A 22,609-nucleotide genomic window follows, 5' to 3' on the forward strand; every position below is an offset into this window, starting at 1 on the left:
GGGTGTCACTGTCTCAAAATATTATTTTCAATAAGAGTTTTGTTTACCTAGAGAAGATTTAAACACACCGAAAACTTTGAAGTAAGTGGCCTGGTTCTTTTTAATAAGAGCAGTGCCAGGTTATACAATAACTCTTCCTAACAGAGCCATTCAACTGGGTGAAGTAACGATCAGGAAAGCTTGGTATTTTTCCAGAAGATTTTTAGAAAGAAAAAAAACCACTATTTGGGGGAGATTACTTTTGGGGTAGCTGTAGTAATTCAGAAGAATGATAAACAATTTTCCCCTAGTTGTAGATGTATTTGTAGAGGAAGGAACATTAAGGACAGAAATTTCTAAAACGTTCTTTTATGTATATACAAACACCTACACATACATGAAACACATAAGGACGATTTGAGAGATGAACAAAGAACCAGCACACCCCAAATCTTACATTTTCCTACCATAGTAAGTCTTAAAAACATGTTCTCCTCATAACTGCCTCCCCCTTCCAGGATTGTGTATATTCTACTTCCAGAGCTTGCCTAGACACCGGCAGCAGATTCCGTGGCTGAAATGTGCATACCCCGCACACGAAGACCCCTTGGCCCAGAGACCCCGAGCCAACCTCCCCAGACAACACATCAGCTTCTTAGGGAAGAGAACAAACGTTGCCCCCCAAAGCTGTGTTCCAGCCTGGCCATTTCCCAGTCCCCCCTGACCAGGCAGGCTCTGTTTCAAAGATGTCTGTGGCAGGAGTAGAAGGCTGGCTGTGCCAGCCGAAGGTTTAAACTGTGCTCAGGCCAAAGCCACGAACACTCCCCGGCCCCCCGCCCCCAGAGTCTCAGCAGGGAGCTGCAAAAAGAGCGTTTTCCAAATGCTTCACCTGCGCTGGCCAGCAAAGGAGAGGACAACTTTCTAGAAGAAGGCACAGGAAAAGCAGCTTTAAAAGCAATAACGTGGATTCCATCAGGAACAATCGCAGCAGGAAAACGATAGTCCCCTCAACACACAATACCAGTTTGCATTCTGCCAATGGATGCTAAAAATTAAAGTAACTGCAGGCCCAGAAGGACCAATGTTCTTCTACAGAACCACTCTGGGAAGCTGCAGGTGTCCTCAGTATAGCACTTAAGTTCTTTTATTTAAAAACAAAAATATTTGTGTGCTCTTGTGTGTTGTGTGTGTAGATCAGGTGGGGTGCAGGAGCCTGCGGTGTTGTCTATGGACAGATGGACTGGGGGTCTTAGGCACTTACTGAACCAGAGACAACCTGGTAAGGGAAGGGGTGGGCAACACGGACACGGTGAAACCAAGACACAGGACTCTGCAGAGGGAAAGCTGAACTCTTCCCTCAAATGTGACTATTGCTACGATTAATATGACTCCAGTTCTACGTGGAGAGCATGGGCCAGTCTAGAAGGAAACCGAAGAAGTGTCCTGAACTAAGGATTCTCAGACGTGACAGACTGCACTTCTGGGGAAGGCGCCCTCTCCCTCCTGTGCACCCCAAATCCCACACAAAGCTGCAAGAACTCATCTAGGACACGGGACGTTTAGGGTGCACGAGATGCCATTCTGGTTCTATGTCCCCCGCTGGGATGCCCCATGGCTCACATCCATGTCAGGTTTGATCCATTTTGTCTTGGATGGAACCATCTCCACCCTCCGACGTATGCCGAGCAACCACCACCGAGCTGGCAGCCACAAGTCAAAGCTGCAAACAGTAACCAGGTACAGTACAGGGGGCTCAGAGACCAGGTGCTGAGGAATTCTTACGTCACACACTCCCAGACTCCAGCACTCAGGGAGGGGTGCCCCAAGGCAACCCCAGCATGACACCCGGCTCTCCCCTCCTTGGGCCTCCTGGATACCAGGCCGTTTGTTTTTCCTCAAGCTTCCTTGGTATCTCTCCTTGGCCAACCCACTGACTACCCTGGTTCCTCCACATCCTTTTCTCTGGGCATTGTCCTTTGCCTTCCCGACCCCACCCTGGGCCTCTGCAGGTGAGGGCTGCACACCCCATCCCTGCCGTGCCCAGCACCGGGCCGGTCACAGTCCCATACCACAGGGCACTCCCGAGTTTGCAGAGAGAGAATAAACAAGGGCATCCAACTGAATCCTAAATTTGTTCACCAATGTTTTTATCACAAAAAGATCCACTTCTGTCACTTCATAGAGCAACTAGAAATAAAAATTCTGGATGAATCTGCCACAAGACAATGCTTCAGTTCAGTTCAAAAATTAAACTCATTTAACCTTTAACTCAATTTGAATTCTGAACGGATTGGCATGCAAGAGCTACCCTGTACATTAGTATCAAGGAGCTGATCTAATTACTGATACAACTTTAAAGGAAATAAATTTAACAAACCAAGTATATTTTTCAGAGTTTAGAGCTTAAATGACATTAACATTTTCAAAACAAAAACTGAAAGCCATTCACTAGTTGTAGACAGTTTACGTGTCAGAAAGTATTAAAGATACAGAAACAATAAAGCAGCGTTCTGGAAATCAAATTCCAGTGGCAAACATGAGAAGGGTACGCCGAGGGTCTTAGGCACCACGACTTTGTTTTCACACGAGGAGAGGGAGATGGCAGGAGGCACCACCATCCGGGGAAGGTGTATGAGGACCTGGCTCTGGGTGACGGCTGGCACTTGCCCTGCTTCTTCCCTGTAAGGCGGGCACGTCACCATCTAGCACGTTTAAATACCAGCACATGGGCACGCTGCAGACTTACAGCGACTACACACAGAAGGTAGGCATGTAAGTGCAGCATGAGGACAAGTCCCTGTAACCTTTTCATTCCCACAAAGTCCTGAGCCCGAGTTTCCAAGCTGTACACAAATGGAAGACATTCTACTTTCAGTAGATCAGCCGACAGCAGCCTGAGCCCACGGTGCCCAAAGCCGGGTCAGGACCATCTGCCTCAGAGGCTGCCAGACACTGTTCAGATGACAATCGGAAAGAACCCCACCAGGGAACAAAGGCCAGCTGCAAGTCTCTAACGCCAAATTCAAGTGACCACAGAGAATGCCCTCTCTTCCCCGGGGCCCTGGGACCTGCCACGTCCTGCCCACCCACACCTCTCCTACTGCCGAGACGACCTGGGTACCAACAGCTTCACGGAGGCCCCAAGGATGGTGACAGGTGCTGTCCCACAGGTGCTAGTACTTCCGAGTCTCCCCCTGCCCTGACATCCACCTGCCTCCCAGCCAACCCCCTTCTCCTGGGAACAATAGACTCCGTAAGAAAATGAAAACGGCCTCCAAGGTGTTGCAGTATTGTCATAAATCCCACATTTTTCCTTACAGAGGTTCACTTAACCTCATTTCCCATACGATCTGAACAAGACTGTTGACCGACTTTTCAAAACCACAACTAGTTACAAGCAGAAAACTGGAATGAGGTGAGGACCCTGGGAGGCAGGCAGACAGGCCAGGGTGGGGGAGGGACCCGGATCAGCAGGAGGTGTGGCCTACCTGGGACCAGCTCTGCAGGGCCACCAGGGCCACTGAGAAAGGGCACCATTGTCTTGGCTGACCCACCAGAAATGGCCACTGTAATGTCACCAACCCTGGATGGAATTCTGCACACAGCACACACCCAAGTCCCCGCACTTGCTCCTACTGGGGGACGAAAGCCACCGCCTGAGGAGAATCTGGACCAGGGATCTTGGTTGGGGACAGACTCCCTGACACTGAGCAGACGCTGACACTGGCTGTGGCGACCTGTGATGTGCCCATACAGTGGCTGGCACTTTGGGGACCGTCCCTCCAGCGGACTGCATGTCACAGTGTCACCCATGATTAGGGTTGTGCCAACTCTGCTTCCAGCTCACACAAAGCAAGAACGGCATTTCTGCAGCAACGTCAAGGAGCTGAGAGCGGGGTCCCTGGGAGAACTGTGGTTCTGTCACAAACGGGAGAGGACAGGTGGTGTCCAAAAGCGAACTTATTGTTGAGTGGGAGATTTAGGATTTTTATTTTAACATGCCACAGAGGCAAAAACATCCACCTTTCTCTGCTTGAAATTAGCAACCAATTTACCTGTTACTCTGAAGGGCCCTTACACTCCAAATGTTGGAAACTTCCAAAGGAAAAAAAAAAATCTTTTGCTCTGACAGTTTGGTTCACATTCTGAACCCACATGTTTGCAGCTGTCATTCAAACATTCTTTTCTTCCTTCTGAGAGGATCCGGCCTGACTCAAAATCATGTGAGCCAGCTTGCTCTCAACTTGGGGCCACAGGCGTGAACATTTGCCATTTCTGCCTCCCTGCAACACGGTAATAAAATTGACAGAAATAAAACTTATGTTGCTTTTTCCTTAGATGGGTCCAAAACATGAGCACTCTGAATCTCAGGGACACCAGCTGCCTGCTAACCCCTCCACCCCACCCTGGGTGAGCACTGGGGGGTGGGGATCAGCAGTCAAGATGACAAGAGTTAGGTCACAGCATTTGCTTTTTGATTCCTAGATCAGAAACCCTACAGCAGCTTCACAGTAAGACGCTCACCTCACTTCTGTGGTCACACGGCACTATCCCGTGGGGGTCAATGCTCCAGAGCCCGGAATTCTGGGCAGTGCCCTGGGAAGCGGCCTGGATCCGCCCTCCATCAGCACCACCGGGGAGGCGCAGGCGAACCCGCATCACCCATGGTTCAGGAGGCCCCGCGTGGGGGGCCTCTGCCTCTGATCACACAACACCCGGCTTTCACGGTCTAAGTTTACCAAGAAGCATGACGTCACTTCCCTCTCACTGATGCCCAAGAGCTGCCACCTCCACAGGCGGCACCAGCAACTGTGCAGGACCCACCAGCAGCACTGTGCATTCATGGGGGCAGCGGTGAGCCCCCATCAGGCCCTCTTGTCACAGGAACAGATGACCCACGGGACTGTCCTGTCTTTTTAGTGGTCAGCTTGAACGACGGTGCCATTCTCACTTCTGAATGACACCACGTGTAAACACACAGAGGGAAGCAGACACACATCGTGTGTTATGATGCTGTAAGCCTCGAGAGTCCCCCTGCCACTGCTAACTCACCCTCAGGGTCAGGAGCAGGTGGGGAGACCCTTCAACACCAGCAGGCCCTGCTGACCCGGAATCCAGAGCCAAGTGGGACAAGAACCGGGGCCCCAGCTCGCCAGGACATCCAGGCACTTGTTCTAAAAAACAGATGATTTCTATAAAGCCAAGGAGAGCTTGGCAAGTTTTCCCTCACAGAAACATGCTTATTTCACTCAAGAGACCTCCTTAAGGAACACTCTGTAAAGTAAAATAATTACATTTTTTAAGCACACACAACACAAATCATCATTTCGAGGCACCAAGGAAAAGCAATGAGAGCAAAACTCGTGGCAGGTACGAGTGCTAAAGAGCGTGTTTGGGTGCCGCTTTCACCGGGAGTGCTTCTAGGTATTTGTCCTTGAGAACTGTTTCTCCTCCTCGAAAGATCAATTATAATGACGTAAGTGCTGCAAGTGTCTGTATTAAAACTTCCCAATCTGTCAAAAAGAACAGGAAGGTTCTCGTGGTGCTCGGACCTTGAGGAACCAGTGACTGGCAGTGGTCAGCCTGCCCTGCACAGGGGCGTCACTGTCACCACTGGTGGGGAGCCCACTGGGGACGAGCACAGGGTGAACAGCCCACAGCCCGGGAGGCCCTTGTGGACTCCTGATGGTCACATCGGTCACTTAAAATGTTTAAAAGATTAACAAGAAAGCAGCAAATGCACAGAGAAACCACGGATGACTGTGTTCAAGTTAAAGTGTCCCCCACAAGCCCACACACCTGGCTCCTGTTCAGGAAGCCTCGAAGGGGGATCCCCTCTTTCAGTGGGGCACATTTGAGGGTGAAACCCAATAAGCACATCCAGTGTCATCAGATAAGTCCCCTCCCAGAGGGCCTAGGGCCAGGCCAGCCTGACTGGTGACAGGAGGCCTGCCTAGCCGGCCACTGAAGTCCTGGTGGGAGATAAGGCCCAACCTGCATGTTCCCACCTGGCCTCAACACTGGAGCTGGCTGGGGCCACATGCCACAAGGGAGATCTGCAGACGAATCCCTACCACGAGGACCCCAAGATAACCGTGCAAAGTAGAAGGCAGCCTGCACACAGCCATCGAGTTTTTCAAAACACAGAAAGTATTACAGTGGTGTAGTTCAGTTGGACTATGTAAGCTTTCAAGTACTGCTTTTTCTAAAAAAAAACTTACATGAAAAAATAAGAGAATGAAGGAAGAGGGTAAACCCTTGACAAGTCAAAGATGAACCCCACGCAGCTCCCTCCAGCATCCAAGATCCGAAAGTCCCGCAGCTACTGTGTTTGTAAGTGTCACCCACGGTGGCACGGTACATTTTTTCAAGAAATCAAACACTGATGTAAACATTATGGAAAATTAAACAAGCCCCAAAATAACCGTAGAAAAATACATACATATACCGTGGCTGTTCTCATTAGATTTCAACATTGCCAGGAATACTGATGGGGCCAAAGCTCCGTGGCCACGTGAGAATGACCGGAGGGAAGCCCAGCACTCTGGGATACAATGGTAGTTAATGGAGACTTGTATTGGCAGGAAGTTACAATATTAAGGTTATACCACTTTCCAAACTGATGTTTACTCAAATGTTTTCACGGAAGGAAAGGTAAATGAGTAACATGACCTATATGAAAATGCAATCAGGGGGTTACCTATGGGAACAAGGGCAGGATATCCACTCCACAGTATTTACTGAATGTCCTACTGGAGGCTCCAGCCACACACACAGGGAGCAGGAATCACACTTTGTCCACAAGAGCAAACGGAACTTCATGAAGGAAGCATCGGGGTCCACCCACAATATATCTACCGAGGAAAGTGACTCGGCTTCCAGGGAAAAGATCGTCCTAGCATGGGCAAGCACTCAAGGAGATGGGGAGAATAGGGCCTGGAGCCCAGAGGATGCTCTGCCCAAAATCCCTTCAGCCACTGTCAATCAGCAGCCAGGGCCAGGAGCCCTGGGGTCAAAAGGGTCTACCTGCAAAAACGCTGGGGGGGGGGGCAGCCCTTGCAGTGGGTGACGGAAGCACCGAAGTCCACTCAAAGGCTTTCTGTGCCAGACACAGGCCCAGCTGGCATCAACAGCAAGTTTATCCAACAGTTTGAGGGAAAGTACCAAGCCCACACCTTCCTCTTTCAGAGAATAGAGGAGGGACCACTTCCAAACCAATTTCATGTTGTCAGAATAACCACAATTCCAAAGCCTGACAAAAGGTATTACAAAAAAAAAAAAAAAAAAAAAAGGAAATTATAGATCAACATCCCTCATGAACTTGTCAATGTAAGCCAGCAATATGTAAAGATATATCATGAATTAAGGGACATGGCCCAGCATTTTAAGATTGGTTTAAAATTCTGAAAGTGTATTCTACCAGGTTTAAAGAATAAAGGAGAAAAATTAGACAACTATGTCAATACACGTAGAAAAACCATATGTCAAAATCCAACTTATTGAGGAATCTTTCTCACTCTGAGAAAGAAACCTACAAAAAGCTAACACAAGCAGTGTTACCCTCATCGGTGAAACACCGGAAGCTTCTGTTACTAGGAATAGGAGCGGGATGTCCACTGCCACTGTATTTGCTGAGTGTAATTGTGGAGGGCTCCAGACAATGCAATGAAAGAAATAAAAGCATGTAGGTCAGAAAGGAAGCAGCATATTGTCTTTATTTACAGACATCGTGAATTTTTATACAGAAAATTCTAAGTAATCACAACACCACCTCTAGAACAAATACGTGAATCTAGCCAAGACCACAGAATGCAAGATCAACATACAACAGTCAGTTATATGCCAGCAGCAATCATTTAAAAGTTAAAGTTTTAAGCTGATTTAGAACAGCCTCAAGAACAAAAGACTTAGAAGTTAATTTTGCCAAAGATATGCAAGGTGTTTATGCTGGGAACTACCAAACACTGCTGAAGAAAATGAAAGAACCCAAACAAATGCCAAGATAAATCAGACATGAACTGAAATTCGAAATGAAGATTCAATCCTCCCAGAATTGATGAACTCCCAATCAAAATCCCAAAAAGAATTGTTACAAAAATAAAACCTTAATTCTGAAAGTAGTATGCAGAATTAAGGCCTAGAAGCCAAAATGATATTTAAATAATGAAGTTGGAGGACTCACGGGCTCATATTACCTGGTTTCAAGACTTATCAAAAAGCTACATAACGAGCCAGCACGGGGCTAGCAGAGGACAGATCAGCGGAACCAAACACACCCAGAAATAGATGCACACACGTGGGCGACCGATTCTGACAAAGGCACAAAGGTGATTCGATGAAGAAAGGAATTTTTTTAAGTCAATAAATGATGCTAAGACAACCAAATAATTGTATGGAAAAAATAAATTCTATCTCACAGAAAGGTAATACAAAATGAGTCACATATCTAAACATAAAGATCACTATAAAGCTATTAATATTAAAACAAGTTATAGGAAAATATTTGTGAAAGGACAGTAAGCAAGTATTTCTTAGAAAGGACACAAAATTGCTAAACAGGGAAAAAATGACAAACCAGACTTCCTCAAAATTGAAAACTCCTGCTCATTAAAAGACACCATTAGGAAAACAAAAATGCAAACTCCACCCGTGAGAAGACGATCATGCTACACACGTCTGGCAAAGGACTCATATCCAGAGTCACAAATAACCAAAAAAAAAAAAAAGAAAAAAAAAAGAAAACTTTCAATTTAAAAATGGTCAAAAGACTGAAGCAGACACCTCCGGAAGAAAACGCAACAGTCAGCAGGCTGTTCATCGTAAGCCATCAGTTAAGTGCAAATTAAAACCACGATGAAACAACACATCATACCCACCAGAACGGCTAAAATCGTTAAAACTGACAACACCAAGCACTGGCAAGAGGGTGGAGCACTGAGACTCTCAAACGTTGCTGACAAAAACAAAATGACGCAATTTGGGGAAAAGTTTTAGCAGTTTCTTATAAACATACATCTGCCATCCTGTTCAGCAATTCTGCATCTAGGAATTTATTCAAGAGAAAGGAAAAGCACGTCCACAAAGAGGCTTGAGCAAGCATCCACAGAGATGACTTAAAGGGGGCATGAAGGAACCTTCTGGAGAGCTCTGTATCTTGGTGTGGCTGGCAGTTATATGGTTGTATATTTTTTGTCAAAACTCACTGAATTGTACACTTAAAAGCCGAGTTTCACTATGTAGTTTACCTTTTTTAAAAATATGTTGAAAACTTAACTGAGTGTTCATATGGTTTTTATATTATTCTCCAACTTTTAAATGCTTCCCCTCAACATTAACTACACACATACACATACTGCTAGATGCCCCCCAAAACCCACTTTCTGCTCCTTCCTTCCTCTCAGGGTCCCTGACGGTAGCCAGCATGTGACAACCCACCATCCCTGCAGCCAAGTGTGGTCACATGACAGCCCCTGCTCCAGACAAGGGGAGAAAAGAGGAAATATCAGTGTCTACTCTGGAAAGGGCGGTGGCATGCCCTCCTTTCTTTGTCCTCACCTGCAGCTCGGGCCCAGCAGCTGGCCTGAAGACTCAGGCAAGGACCACAGTCTGGAGACCCCAAGAGGAAAGCTCAGGGGAACCCAAGTTCCTGAGGGCCTTCAGAGGTCACCAGACCTGTCCTCACTGTCTACAGGTGTCTTCACAAGGCATCAGCTGCACCTTGACCAGGCCGTTAGTGAAAGGCTCTGCTTTCACAGCCACACCTGATCCTAACTCAAAGTTCATCAAGTAGAAACTCAAAATTAAAGCTCTTCATCTTCATTCGATTCACATGATCACAATGGGCATTTAACATGTAACTCCTGTGTGTGTTTAACTTTTTCCTCCTGAAATTCACTTTAAGGTGTACCTTTACTCTTCTCCAAAACAGAAAAAAACCCAACACATAATTCCTATGATTTATTGTGCAACTGAACATGCTAAAAGATAATGACATTTTCCCCTACAAATTATTTGGTGCCTATAATTTTCTGAACACTACAGCCATATGGTTCTCATAGAAATTGAGAAGACTATACTCGCATAGTTCAAAAGGTTTGCTCATTTCTTGGTCTTAAAAAAGACGATATTGATTGTAACACGCAGCTCTACAGGACAGATCTCGATGGTGGAGGCGAACACAGATATTTACTACTGCACCTGCGCTCATTATGGCCGACTCTGACAGGGGTCCATTAAAATCAATTTTTGTGTTTCTTGTGTATTTTCTTTATCTAATGTTCTTGGTATTGTGTTTATTAGCCAGTTAAGACACGCACTGAGCACAAGAGTCAGTGGTTTTCCCTTCTGTCAGAAGTAAGGAGAACTACAATTTTAATACATTTACTCACGATCAATGGAGGAAATTGTTACATTGCAAAACAGAATATTAGGGAGTGTTGTAAATTTTCCATGTTTTTGTCATTAGAGAAATATAGTGGAGATTAACCACAGAAAGAAACACGCATGCTCAGAAATGACAGCACCCTAATGTCATACTAAGAAGGGACTTTGTCTGCCCTTCCTCCTGGCAGGGCTGTCTTCGACACAGGAACCAGCAGTCTGACAGGTCTCTAGGAAGGTGCGTGGAGCTCCTGATTAAGCAATTCCAGAACACCCAGCAGTGCTGGCAGGAAACTCACCCAGACGACCCTGATGAACAGGGAAGGCTGGTCTCGATTACAAAAATGTCAGGATTAGCCCCCCCACGTCCCTGTCTCCACGTTTTCAGAGAGATACCTTGAAGACGCCGAATGTTCGACACCCCTAAGCAATCAACCCCTCCGTAAATGCGCACGTTAATCAGACATCTCAGAGCTACCAATGAAAGGTTACGTCCCTGCGGCTAATCAGAGGTGGAAGATTCCCGGGCAACACACACAGAGGCTGAAAATTCAAGAACAATCGCAGCGGACTGTTCTGAGAGAGGGTAATGCTTGTGCCTGTGGTGTGAGGCTACACGTTCCCCCGTGATCAATGCAAAACAGACGGTTATCGTGTTCACGTGTGCGGCATCAGTGCACGCCACACTGGGCACCGCCACAGGCTCACACTTACTCAGCTCTGGGCGTCTTCTCGCGGGGAAGCCATATCCCATGCAGGCCTTGCTCACAGCCGGCTATCTCGAGCTTCCCCAAAGGGCTGTCCAGCATTTTGTGTTTCAGTTCGCAGGTCTTGTCCATTCTGCCAAGTCCCTAAACAGAAATAGCATTTAAATTAAATAAAGTGTAGGTGGAAGAGTTTGGTCACATAAATCACAAGAGAAGCATCAATTAAGACTAAATAGATTACTGCAAAGCTTTTTCCTTGTTCTTGGAAATTATATGATGTGTCATTTTTACAATATAGTTACTTTGACGACAGAAAATTAACCACAGTTACCCAGAGCAACCAGCCAACATTACACCCTCCTATTCCCTTGAATTACTACATGCGGATTGTTCTAATCTATCTTAACCAACGCACAGCTGAAGGAAGCTGAGCTGGTAGAGCTCCTTTTAAACAATACCTAAAACTAAGGTGACCTGGCCTTAATATCAGTTACCAGACAATGAAAACAGAATACAACCCGTTGATTTTGAATAAAGTATGCCTACGAATAAAGCACCTCTGACACAGAAACGCAGCGAGAGTCAGCTCAGCACTCACACAGGGCAGAGGGAGGGGTGCTAGGTGGGAAGGAAGCACCCACGCTGTGGAAAGCACGGTTAGTTTGTATCCAAAGAAATGTACAAACGCCCAAAATCTATCCTACAGATGTCTTCTCCAGGTTAACAATTTCACTAGATGCTAATTTTGGTCAACAGAGCAAGGGCTGGAAAGAATAATGTGTATTAAGAGCAGCGAGAAGCCAGTAATGAGGTTTAGACAAATTGGTGTTTTACAAAAGCCACTCTCCTTCAGGGGGAGGAAAGGGGATGGTGACGGGGGTGACTACCTGGACCAGACTGAGCCCCCAATTTCCTCCTGCAATTCTGAGAGAGGAGTGAGGGTCCATTGCCCTGCTGGTCACCCTAGTGCCGATGCTTCCCAATCTTCCACGTCTGACCACAACGCCAAGGATAAACGCAAACGCCTAGAGCCCCCCTCACCCGAGACTCAGAATTCGGGCTATACCCACAGCCTCCACTTCTTTGTCCTAGAGGTACCTCGAATGAACTTGTCCAAAACTGTCACCCGCAAAAACGCCCTCCTCCACGTAGCCTCCGCAGAGCAGCAGCACTGACCCTTCCAGCCTTGTTCAAACCACACCTGCGCGCAGGAATCCTCCACGCGCCCGGCCGCTCTCACGCCGGTGTCCTCAGCACTGGGCCTCTTTATTTCCAGCTCTTACGCCCACGCTCTCCTACCACCACCGCAGCTTCACCTGGAGGCCCTCGTGGAGTCTGCCCGACGTGGGCATGGCCTTTCTCAGGGCCCGGTTGCACCTGGGCTCTCCCCACTCCCACCCAACCAGCAGCCCTCGGAGCTCACATGGACCGACACTGCACAGGCTCACCGCATCAAGGGGCGCGTGCAGGTCAGCAAACTAGAGCCCACGGGCCAAAGCTGGCTCACCACCTGTTTCTGTGAATTAAAGTCTTATTGAAACACAGCTGCACTCATTTGTGACAGTCTCTTGCTGCTTCCGTGCCGCAGCGGCAGGGCTGATCAGCTATGACAGAGGCAGTGCAGTCCTCCACACCAAGAATGCTGACTCTCTGGCCTGCCTGCCCCTGCTCGTGCCTTCCTGCTCTGCCCCTGCACAGCTGTGGCCCCGAATCCGTGGGTGTTCCTCAGGTGTCTCTGCACCCCCACTGGAATGTCCCTTCCCTGCCTGGCATCTCCTGTCCTGTGAAACCCAGTACCACCACCCCAGTTAACATTTTCTTTGGGCTTCTAATGCCACGCTCTGGTTCTCTGCCTCTCTTTCCAACAGCCAGGACAGAGCGGCGCAACCGTGTTCCTTAAAGGGGTCAGGCAGCGGCCCCCAAATCACGCAGGTGCTTTGCAGAGGCTTCACGCCCCAGATTCCATCCTAAGCACTCAGACTCCTGAGCCGCCCTGCACAACATCCCCTTTTCTGTGCAGATTGACAGGGATTTGACACGGATTCCATCCAGCGCCCCAGGGAATGGATCTGGGATTTGCTGGGAAACCCAGCCTCTGCCAGGGCGGCTCTCTGCCCACACATCCTCCTAAGCCCCCACCTGCCAGGGCTCCCCATGGCCTGCAGATAAAAACCGAGCTTCCTGAGAGGGCCGAGAGGGCCCTGTGGAAGGAGCCACCTGCCCTCTGCTTCACCAGGCAGGGCCAGGACCAGATAAGACAGGAGGTGGACATCGGGCCCCCCACCCCCTGGTCCATTGCTTTGAGAAAGTCACTTGAACTCCGTGCCACACTGTTTTTATCTGGTGGACAGACGGCATCACATGGCAAAGTCAGCATGAGACTGGAGGGGCTGCATGTGACAGACTTGGGACCCTGAGCCACCCCGGCAGATCTGGGACAGCGGATCTCCCCGCTGCCATCGATATTTTAACCAAATGCCCTTTGCCTTTGATCTCGTCACCTGGAGTACCCTGCCTTTCTCCCCTAAATCTTATCCAAAGCATCAAAATCCTGCCACTCTTCAAAAGCTTCCCCATCTGCCACCACTACTCTGAGCCACAATCAGCTGGCCCCGCCTGCCCCTGACACCTCCAAACATTTCCCATCATCCCCAGCTGCTCGCAGACGCAGGGGGCTGTTGCGTGAGTCGCTGACCCCTGCAGGTGGCAGGCGGCAGGCGGAACATGCACAGGGGCTTATAAAACACTTGTTGACTGGGTCCCCATTGTGCCCACTGTCCAGGCCAACCAGGACAGCAGTTCCCAGAGCGTTCGCAGAAGATACTGCTCAGAGAACAGGGCTCTAGGGGGAAGTGAGAAACCGGGGTGCACTGTGCACTTCGTGGAAACTCGCCCCACATGGCAATGTGTGAAAAGCTGCAGGCAGCCTTGCAGTAAGAAGCCAGCTTTTGTGTCACTCTCTCAAATGCAGTTCGCCACAGAACCATGTTCACCATGCTACAACCCAGTTTGGGCTGGGCTGTCTGAGCGTCCAGCAGAGCTGGAGTCAGGGGCCGGGCTTGGGACTCAGGTCGGGAACGTGACAGGCCGGGGCTCAGGACTCAGGTCGGGAACGTGACACCACTGCACCAGCATCAGGCGGCTCTTAACGGCAAGCAGCAGAAACCAAGCCTGCTAGTTGGGGCACACAGGCAGTTTACTGGAAGGCTATTCTGTAACTCACAGAAGTTCTGGGAAGGCTGGAGAAGCAGGCCCACAAGACTGGCCACAATCCAATCCAGTCGAAATCGAGCCTCAGGAAACACCTGTGGGACGGCTAGGGACAGGAGATGTGGCAGCTGGTACTGTTGCCACTGTTGCCCCTGGAAACAGGATGTGGCAGTCACAGCTACCATCAATACTCTCTGCCACCTGCCTCTGTGTGACCCGCTCCCAACCCAGGTCCCAGGCAGGGGCCCAGAGCCCGCACTGGGGCCCAGCCAGCGGGTGCCTTGGCCCAGTATCAATAGCAGTGCAGAGATGGCCCCAGCGGAGGAAGGGCTCACCCACATCAGCCTCGCAGGAGACCCAGCCCCACTGCAGACGTTCAGACTAGGGAGCACCCAACTGGGGGACTGGTCAGACATTAGGTGTCCACTCCCCTTCCCAAGACTACTGCCTCGCAGCGCTGTTCTGAGGGTCTCACTGGAGACGGCCCCGGGGCGTGGTGCACTATGGACTGTGATGGGCGGACAGGCCTGGGGCTCCATCCTGTGTGGGCCGCACCTCGAGCTCAAGCCCAGTCCAAATACCAGCCAGAGGGGACACATCCAGTGCTCTGAGAAGGGGCCAGGAGTGGAAGGAGGGATGTCCCTACAAGAGGAAGGAACAAGACCCTGGAGTGCCACCAGGCAGCTCAGCCCTGCCAGGTGCTCGGGCAGAAGGGCTGCCAAGGTCATCAGGCCCAGTCCCAGTGGCTGCTGTGACCACAAGGGACTCAACTTGGGAGGCCATCAGTGGAGAATACAGTAGAGAAGGGCTTGGAGCCCAGCCTGGTGTCGCCCAAACAAATGCGCTGACCTGGAGTGACCATCTCTGCACCAAAGAGCACCTTCACCCAGCAAATTTCCAAGGACCTCGGCTCCTCCATGTCTGAGGGGGGCCAGAGGGACCCCAGAGCTCTGGCACACCCCGCTGAACCCTGCAGTGCTGTCCCAGTGAGGAGCACCATGGCACGGGCCTCTAGTCCAAGTGCGGGCTCACCCTCGCCCATTCAGAGCCAGCTCCCCTGACCAGCAAGGGCCACGGAAGCCACAGCATACGGAATTAGTCGGTCACAGAGGTGGGTGCAGGGGGCACCGGGGAGGCTCCATCCAAATCCCGCCAAGAACCAGGCAAGGGGGAGCGGCGTACAGCAGGAGTGACTGAAGGGTTCAGAGTCTGACTTCTGCAGGAACAAGGACGATTGCCACTTTCTATGCAGATCCCAGAAGCTGGCCCTTGAGGTACGTGATGTGTGAGGAGCTAATTCCTGAGACTTGCCTACAGTTTAAACAGGACCAAATGCCACCCACCTCACTCTATTTGAACATGCCGATGCACCGCAGCCATCTCGCCTCGGACTGAGCCCGTGCAGACGGCCCAGCTCTTTCTGGACGCGGCCGGCTGCGCTGTCCTTCTGGGGAGCCTCCAGGTTTTTAAGCCCATTAGCCAACGTTGCTGGTCAAAGACAATGAGCCATAACCCACCGCTGCCACTGCGCCAGCCAGGGAGGAGCAGCGGCTTTAGCATCGTTTCCCATCAACCTGCCAGAAAGGGAACTGGAGACCCCACAGAAACCTGCACACAACTTTTTGTTCTCATAGGCAGCCAGAGCATCCGGCGCAGAGTCTCTCCACGGGCAAAAGCAAAGACTGGTTTAACACTAAGTCCTAACGTGTCATGGACGATGCCACTCGGAGAAGCAGGTGTGTCCGCTGAGAAGCCAGAGCTGAGCCAGCAGGTGTGGCACAGACCCCTGGTGCTCGCGGGCAGGCAAAGAGGCCGGGGTGCCTGCAGACCAAATGGGGCTGTCACAGACACCGGGAGGGACCCACACAGGCCAGAAATCAGGTGGCCAGAAAAGCGGGGCTTCAACAGCATGGGAAGGCACCGGGGAACGAGACCATCTCAGCCCAGCTGGCCACAATGCCAAACACAGCGCTGGCCTGGACGGGGCCACAGAGAGCTATGTGGGGACAACAGACCCAAATGTCTAGGACTTCCAGAATTAGACCAGAGGGTCCTCAGGAGGCTCCAACAGCCCCGTTCTTGGACTATTTACCAACAACAGCAAGAGGGCATGTGCACCCCCTGTGAAACCGCATGCCTAGGAGCACCCGGTCTTAGTATTGTACAACACACACGCAGGCGCTAGCTGGACTCCGTCCTGTCTGCCTAACCGGCATGCACGGGATTACACGGCAGCTGCACTCAAGGCACTTAAGGGCTTCAAGCTCTGGCCCCCTCAGCTTCCCCCTTCCCGACCCTCCCGCAGTGAGAAGCCGGGGCTCCAGCCTGGCAGCGCCATGGAGCCTGGCGGGCCACTCCGGCATCATCACCACGGCATCCACCTAAAGCCGCAAGAGTGGCTGACATTAATTGGTGGCAGAAAAAAATTGATTTTCATGGCTATTTGGAGACCTCTGAAAAAATGAAGTGAAATTCGTTTCATCTCCCTTTTAACATGAATGGCGTTTAAATAACAATGTTCTGAATTAAGCAGTTGGCGCCAGAGGCCAGTTCCCACTGTATTAAAAGGAAGAGACCCAGAGACAAACTGTCTTCTTTTTCCTTCACTGGTAGTTTTCCAGGCCTGCCGCACATGTCTAAAAACCGTCCTTCCAGAACCATCTTCGCTGCTCTGTACCTTTCACTTTTAACCATTTCCACTGTCAGCATCCTGTGCAATGAAAATGCTCAGAAACAGGCTAAAAGGGAGAAATTGCCTGCCTCCTTACAAGCAGTTTACAAACAAGGTCCCCAGGGTCCCCGGCTGTCGGGCTTTGGGTGTGTTTCTGCTGGGGATGCGGGAGGCTGAGGAAGGCATCGCACCCCATCCTACGGCCTCAGGACCCCCCAAAAATCCATTATGAAATGAAAACTAGTTTTGAAAACAGGGAATAGGAAAAAAGCATTAGGGACACACCTTTTGTTGTCAGGACTCACGCCTGGCGCACCTCAAGATCAGGCACAGGGGAATATTTTAATTAAAAAAAAAACCACATATCAAAACCCTAGAAAAGAGAAAATACTTTACACATATCATCTAATCATAAGCCTGGACCCTGGAGGGGGGCGAAGGCAGTGGTGGGCTTGACGTCTGCCGAGTGTAGACGTCGCGTGGTAGGACCCTGCCAGCAGTGCCCGCTACGCCTGGGTCTCCCCAGTGGAACTCCGCCAGGTCACACCCAACAGAAGACAGTCACAGCGTGGCCCAGTTCGTTATACTGTAGCAACCGAAAAGGGTCCAACCAGATTGAAAAGGTTTCACTGAACAAAACCGGCACTGTTACCTGGAGTGTCAAACTGAGAATGGACCCAGAGGTTGTGTCACGACCACCACAAAGCCTCCTGCCATGGCCCTGACACACAAGCCACTGAGCAAAAGGGAAACGATTCTCCTAAACCTCTGGGAACCCGGCTACATGCATATACAAATGGAGAAATGTCACATCAGGATTACGCACCGAGGCTTTCAAATGAAAAGACTGCATGCATCTGAAGGCATGTTCCATAAATACTGTGTCCTGCTCGTGTCTTGGCTTACACGTTGACCACCGGGATACGGGATCCTGGAACAGGAGGTGTTGCCTGCTTTTATTATTCCACCATCACTGGAGATGGCCCGCATGGCAGAGCACCTTTCTGATTGATGGTGCTTTGGTTGTAATGGATACTCTAACGACAAGAGCCCTGGGAGCTGGGGACAGAGGGGAAGGAGCCTTTGTAGCAAGGTTCCAGAAGCACCTCAGGCACATGCGTCTTATTAAAGAGCTCAGCATGGTCATCTGAATACGCATCGTGCAGCACCTTATAAAATGGACGTGCAGGTGCCTGCGCATCGCAGCCGAGATGCAGCAGGACATCTCAGGAAACCTGTTCGCTGTTCTTTAACACGACCATTTCTAGATATAAACTTGCACTGTCTACATTTGAAAATCAAATTTAAAATAACACCTGTTTTTCCTTTCTCAACTTTTCATGTTGGCACTATATCGAACTAAATAGGAGTAATGCAGAAAGATAAATGCTTTCTGTTCCAAAGCTCAAGCTCAGTTTAGACTCTGTACAATTGAGCAGGAATTAGTTATCAAGCAGTTAAAACAACTGCTCTGTGTGTGTGTGTGTGTGTGTGTGTGTGTGTGTGTACAAAAGAGATAGATCACACATAGAGAAAACTGCAGAAAACTTATATGTGTAGGGTTTTAACAAATTGCTCAAAAAATCCCCTGGAACTTCAAGCACTTTTGAAAAATGTTTCCAGATGACAACTACCACTCACATACCCACTCCAACAGTTTAGCTAAACAATCCCTGAATCTAACTGAAAACTGATCCGTGATACCAGGACACTATAAAGAAGGGCCTATAAAAGTCTTTTTGGAAGCTTATCAGTAACTATTACCTGTTTCTTTAAAAGGTTTCATAAAAGCTTTCCCACTTACCATGCCACTGCAGCCCAGAGGCAAATCTACACAAAGACATTCCAGGAAACGACTGTCCTAGTGTCAGAAGGCACACAAACACGCAAACCCACGTGTGCACACGCACAGGGGAATACGCTGTGGGCCGGAGGAGACGCAGCACAGGCCAAACACTGAGCACCTTCAGCTAATTAATCATGTGGAGGAAAACATTTTTCTATCAAAATGCAGATAAAATGGAAAATCACAAATTCTTTAAGGTAAAACAGGAGACTTGCTGTGAGCAGCCTCAAACCTCATTCCCGGGACCTGCAAGTCACTTCTCCCTACTCAGGGAGTGACTTATAAAGAAAGATGGGAAAACCACTGTTCTCAGGCACTGTCTTTGCTTTGCTCATTTTTTGGCAATTCCCTGGAATAGGAAGTTTGGAAACCTAGTGCAGCAGAAACTATCATTAACAAAAAATATGCCACTCTGCTAGCCAAAATACCCACCCCACACATCGGAGGAAACCAGGTTACAAAAATGAATGAACCCAGATTTCAATAAGAAATGTATGATGCAGAGGGCAAAACAAGGCACCCAGAGACTCGTAAGCAGAATTTTGAAATGAAGCAAAGAATCCTGAATCTGGCAGAAAGCGCTCTGCTGCCACAATCCCCCAACCGAAACCATGGGGCTCTCTGTCCAGCAAGAATGGCAGCAGCTACTCAGGAGCCCTAAACAGCAGCCGGAGCTGCGGCCCACCCCTCGCACGAGGTCAGGACCAGCTCGTGCCCGGGAACAGCAAAGCACATCGGCAGGACTCACCCCGACCTGCCGTCCAGGCTCTGAGAGCCACAGGCCCACCAGGCTGTAGGACCTGAACATGCCAGAAGGTGTCCACTCCTCAGAAAGAGGTCGGAGTGGGAAGGCCTGGTGGGAAGGTCGGGGTGGGAAGGTCGGGGTGGGAGAGGACGGGTGGTGGAGGGCCCGGCTCAGGCCCCGGAGCTCTGGAACTTCTGTTGGTGGTAGGAGGTGGCTGTCCACTTGCCTTCTCTGCACTCCCAGGTTCTGCGGGCACAGGAGGAGCCAGGGCACCTTCTCACTCACACCTTGTCCTCAGCGCAGCTCACAATGGACACCTGGTTGTCGGAACATGTTTCCGCCACAAGACACCTGATGGTATCCAGCGATGCAGGAACCCAGCCCGGCCTCGGGAGGGCAATGAGACCCACCAGAGGAACCTGGCCCTCACCCTGGACCCCTGGCCTTGGACAAACGTGTCATGGACAGACACGGTCCCAAGAATCTAGCCAGTGTCCTGCCAGGTAAGAAACGCCACAGCACCATGGCTCAGCACACCAACGCGACCTTCCCTCCTGCCTTCCAAAAGCCAACAGCATGGTGGCTGCTTTGTTTAAAATCTAGTGACGTCCCTCCAACCTCTGATAACAGGAACAAATCAGAAGGGAAGAGCCTTCATATTCCTGAAACCTGTCAAAGAGAGACAGAATCCAGGTGGCAGGAGCCCCGGGTCTGTGGACGGGGGAGCTGTGCCCCCCACGCCAGGGGCCCGGCTCTCCCAGCACCTCGGGCCTCAAGACCCCCCCGCAAACCTCACCGTGCTGATGCCCAGGCCCAAGGCACCCAGACCACACAACATTCTCATGCCGCACTTTAGCATACGAACTCCAGCTTTGATCAGGAACGATCCATTTATAATTTGCTGTGAAGGAAAAAAATCTGAGGAAAATGCTACGTTTTCCCTCATTTTTAATTGCCCCTGCTAGAACTTCCTGTGTTGATGCCAGTGATAACACGAACTGCCTTGCAGAAGGGACGGAAAACTCCCCCAGGTCTGGTCGGGCCGGTGCTCACCCCTGTCCCCAGGGCCACCCCTCGGTGCTGGTGGGGGCCCCCCGGCCGTGCATCTCACCCTGCCGACAGCAGGTTCCTTGCGGCGCAGAGCTTTTCTGGCACTTCAGGAACCAACTAACTACTGTGCTGCACAGTGACAGTTTGTCATGAGGAGTAAAGAGGTGGCAGGCTGCCGTTCAAAATGAAATGTCAGTTCTTAAAACTGTTACGTCCTGGGAAGCTTCAGCTTAAATATGTCATGGCAGAAAATAACCTCATTCTTTACAGCCTCTAAAGTTGGGTAAAGTTTAACTGACTTCTTAGAGAATAAGTAACATGTTCGAACACGAGGGAAGATCTGAGGGAAACATCAACTTTTCCAATTAGGCAAAGCAGCCAAAGCCAGCGGATCCTGCTCAGAGCCTCCACACGGCGGCCGAGCAGCTTCCTGCGCAAGCCGGGCCCGGCGGTCGGGGGGACGCTCCTCAAACGCCTCTTCCAGACAGCAAGATGGGATTAACGTCACCTCTGCCCAGGAAGGGACCTGCGGTAGCAGAGGATCATGTGCTTGTCTGCAATCAAGCCACGGGAAGAAAGTCATGAATAGTTAACAAAATTTTCCACCTGTGCACGGATAGAATTTGTACATTAAGAACATGCGGCTTTTGTGTTGTGTTACTCACTTAATGCTATAATTAGCTAACACTGGGGATTCACTATAAGGCATGTCTCCACGTTCGACAGCGAGCCCTGCTTGCACGGATTCACACGGCACAGCACACACTGCTAGACTCAGATTCCACAACTGGCGTCCACCAATGTCCTCAAAGCCATCTCTAGCAGCACCCAGGAAACATGCCCACACTAGGGACGGGAACAAAGCTGTAGCTTTCGGGGAGGCTGACAGACACTTCCTGCCCCTTGAAGCGAGGGGGCTGCCAGAATCCTGGGGCTCAAATGCAGCACTTCCTCCACCCTAGATTCTGACTCTGCGTTCTACAAACCAGTAACGTGCTTCCCTCGAAGATCTGAGCACGCAGCACCTTTGGGACGGGGTATTTACTGTGCCCTCCAACCACCCCTGCAGACTCACCCGCACCCACCAGCCTTGATGGCTCCTTTCCTTTCACTCCAACCTCCCAGGCTTCCACGACAGCACGCGAGAGTGTCCAGGCAGCTCAGTCCAGCACACGAGGCCCTTCTGTATCTGGGCGGGTCCCAGGCCGCTGGTCAGGCCGTCTCCCCCCAAACCCTCAAAGGCCTCCAGGTGCAGTTCCCGTGGCCCCCAGCGTGGCAAGCACTGGCATGCTTCTCTCTGCGCACGTGGACCCCATCTTCAAACGGGACCCTCAGCGGAAGGGAGCTCTCTCAACACGCAGTCTGCATGTCCTCCTGGAGCTGCAGCCTCTGCTCCGCGTGCGGGTGAGGCTGCACACGCCTCAGAGCCTTCCGCTTCCTACAGGAGGTCACCAAGTCCCTTCAGTCCACCAACGGGGAGGTGGGACAGCCACGCATCTTCACACTATAGGTCTCTGAATTGCAGGGACACGGTGAGGCCAGGCAGCTCTAGCCCACAGGCCACTGAGTCCAGAGTGTCCCTCAACCCAGCCTGCATGAGGCCACCGTGGACAACTTGGGAGCAAAGGACTGAAATCTCCTCACTGTGCCCAGCCTGGTGTGGCCTCCTCAGTTCCTAAACGAGGAACCTAAAGCAGAAAAGGCACTTGGAGCTGGAAGGTCACACCGATGACGTGTGGGACCCGAGCGAGCCCAGTAACAGCTCTCCACACCCTGAGGTCAGAACTGGCCCTCACGCTGCGTCCAGCAGGGCTGTGCCCAGAGTCGGGCCAGGCACCCTGGCACCTGACAACCATCTCGGGTCACAGGCCGCAGGGCAAGCCCAGCTCACCACGGGCCGTGAGTGCAGAAGAGGTCCCACGTGGGTTTTCCAAGATTGAGATGGGAACCAAAGGAAACGTTTCAGGCTGTGTGCAGATACGACACTCAAGTTTCAGTGACACAATCAAGTTTTGCTGGAA

The 22,609-nt window shown here is 50.6% G+C and overlaps 1 protein-coding gene across 8 annotated transcripts in view; it reads right to left on the reverse strand.

Annotated features, from left to right (window-relative positions):
* The window catches only part of MGMT (O-6-methylguanine-DNA methyltransferase), a 249,036-nt gene that overhangs the window by 182,417 nt on the left and 44,010 nt on the right, over positions 1-22,609 (reverse strand). For 5 of the 8 annotated variants that reach the window (XM_045567878.1, XM_045567870.1, XM_045567873.1 and 2 more), the window contains exon 2: positions 11,074-11,210. In XM_045567878.1, coding sequence (XP_045423834.1) covers positions 11,074-11,198 — 125 coding nt within the window. In that variant the 5' untranslated portion in view covers positions 11,199-11,210. Of the gene's footprint in view, positions 1-11,073; positions 11,211-20,649; positions 20,735-21,663; positions 21,750-22,609 lie in introns of those variants that run through there. The other 3 variants (XM_045567876.1, XM_045567874.1, XM_045567875.1) reach the window with 3 other exon arrangements.

This window comes from Lemur catta, chromosome 14 (genome assembly GCF_020740605.2).
Source record: "Lemur catta isolate mLemCat1 chromosome 14, mLemCat1.pri, whole genome shotgun sequence".
Taxonomy (NCBI): domain Eukaryota; kingdom Metazoa; phylum Chordata; class Mammalia; order Primates; family Lemuridae; genus Lemur; species Lemur catta.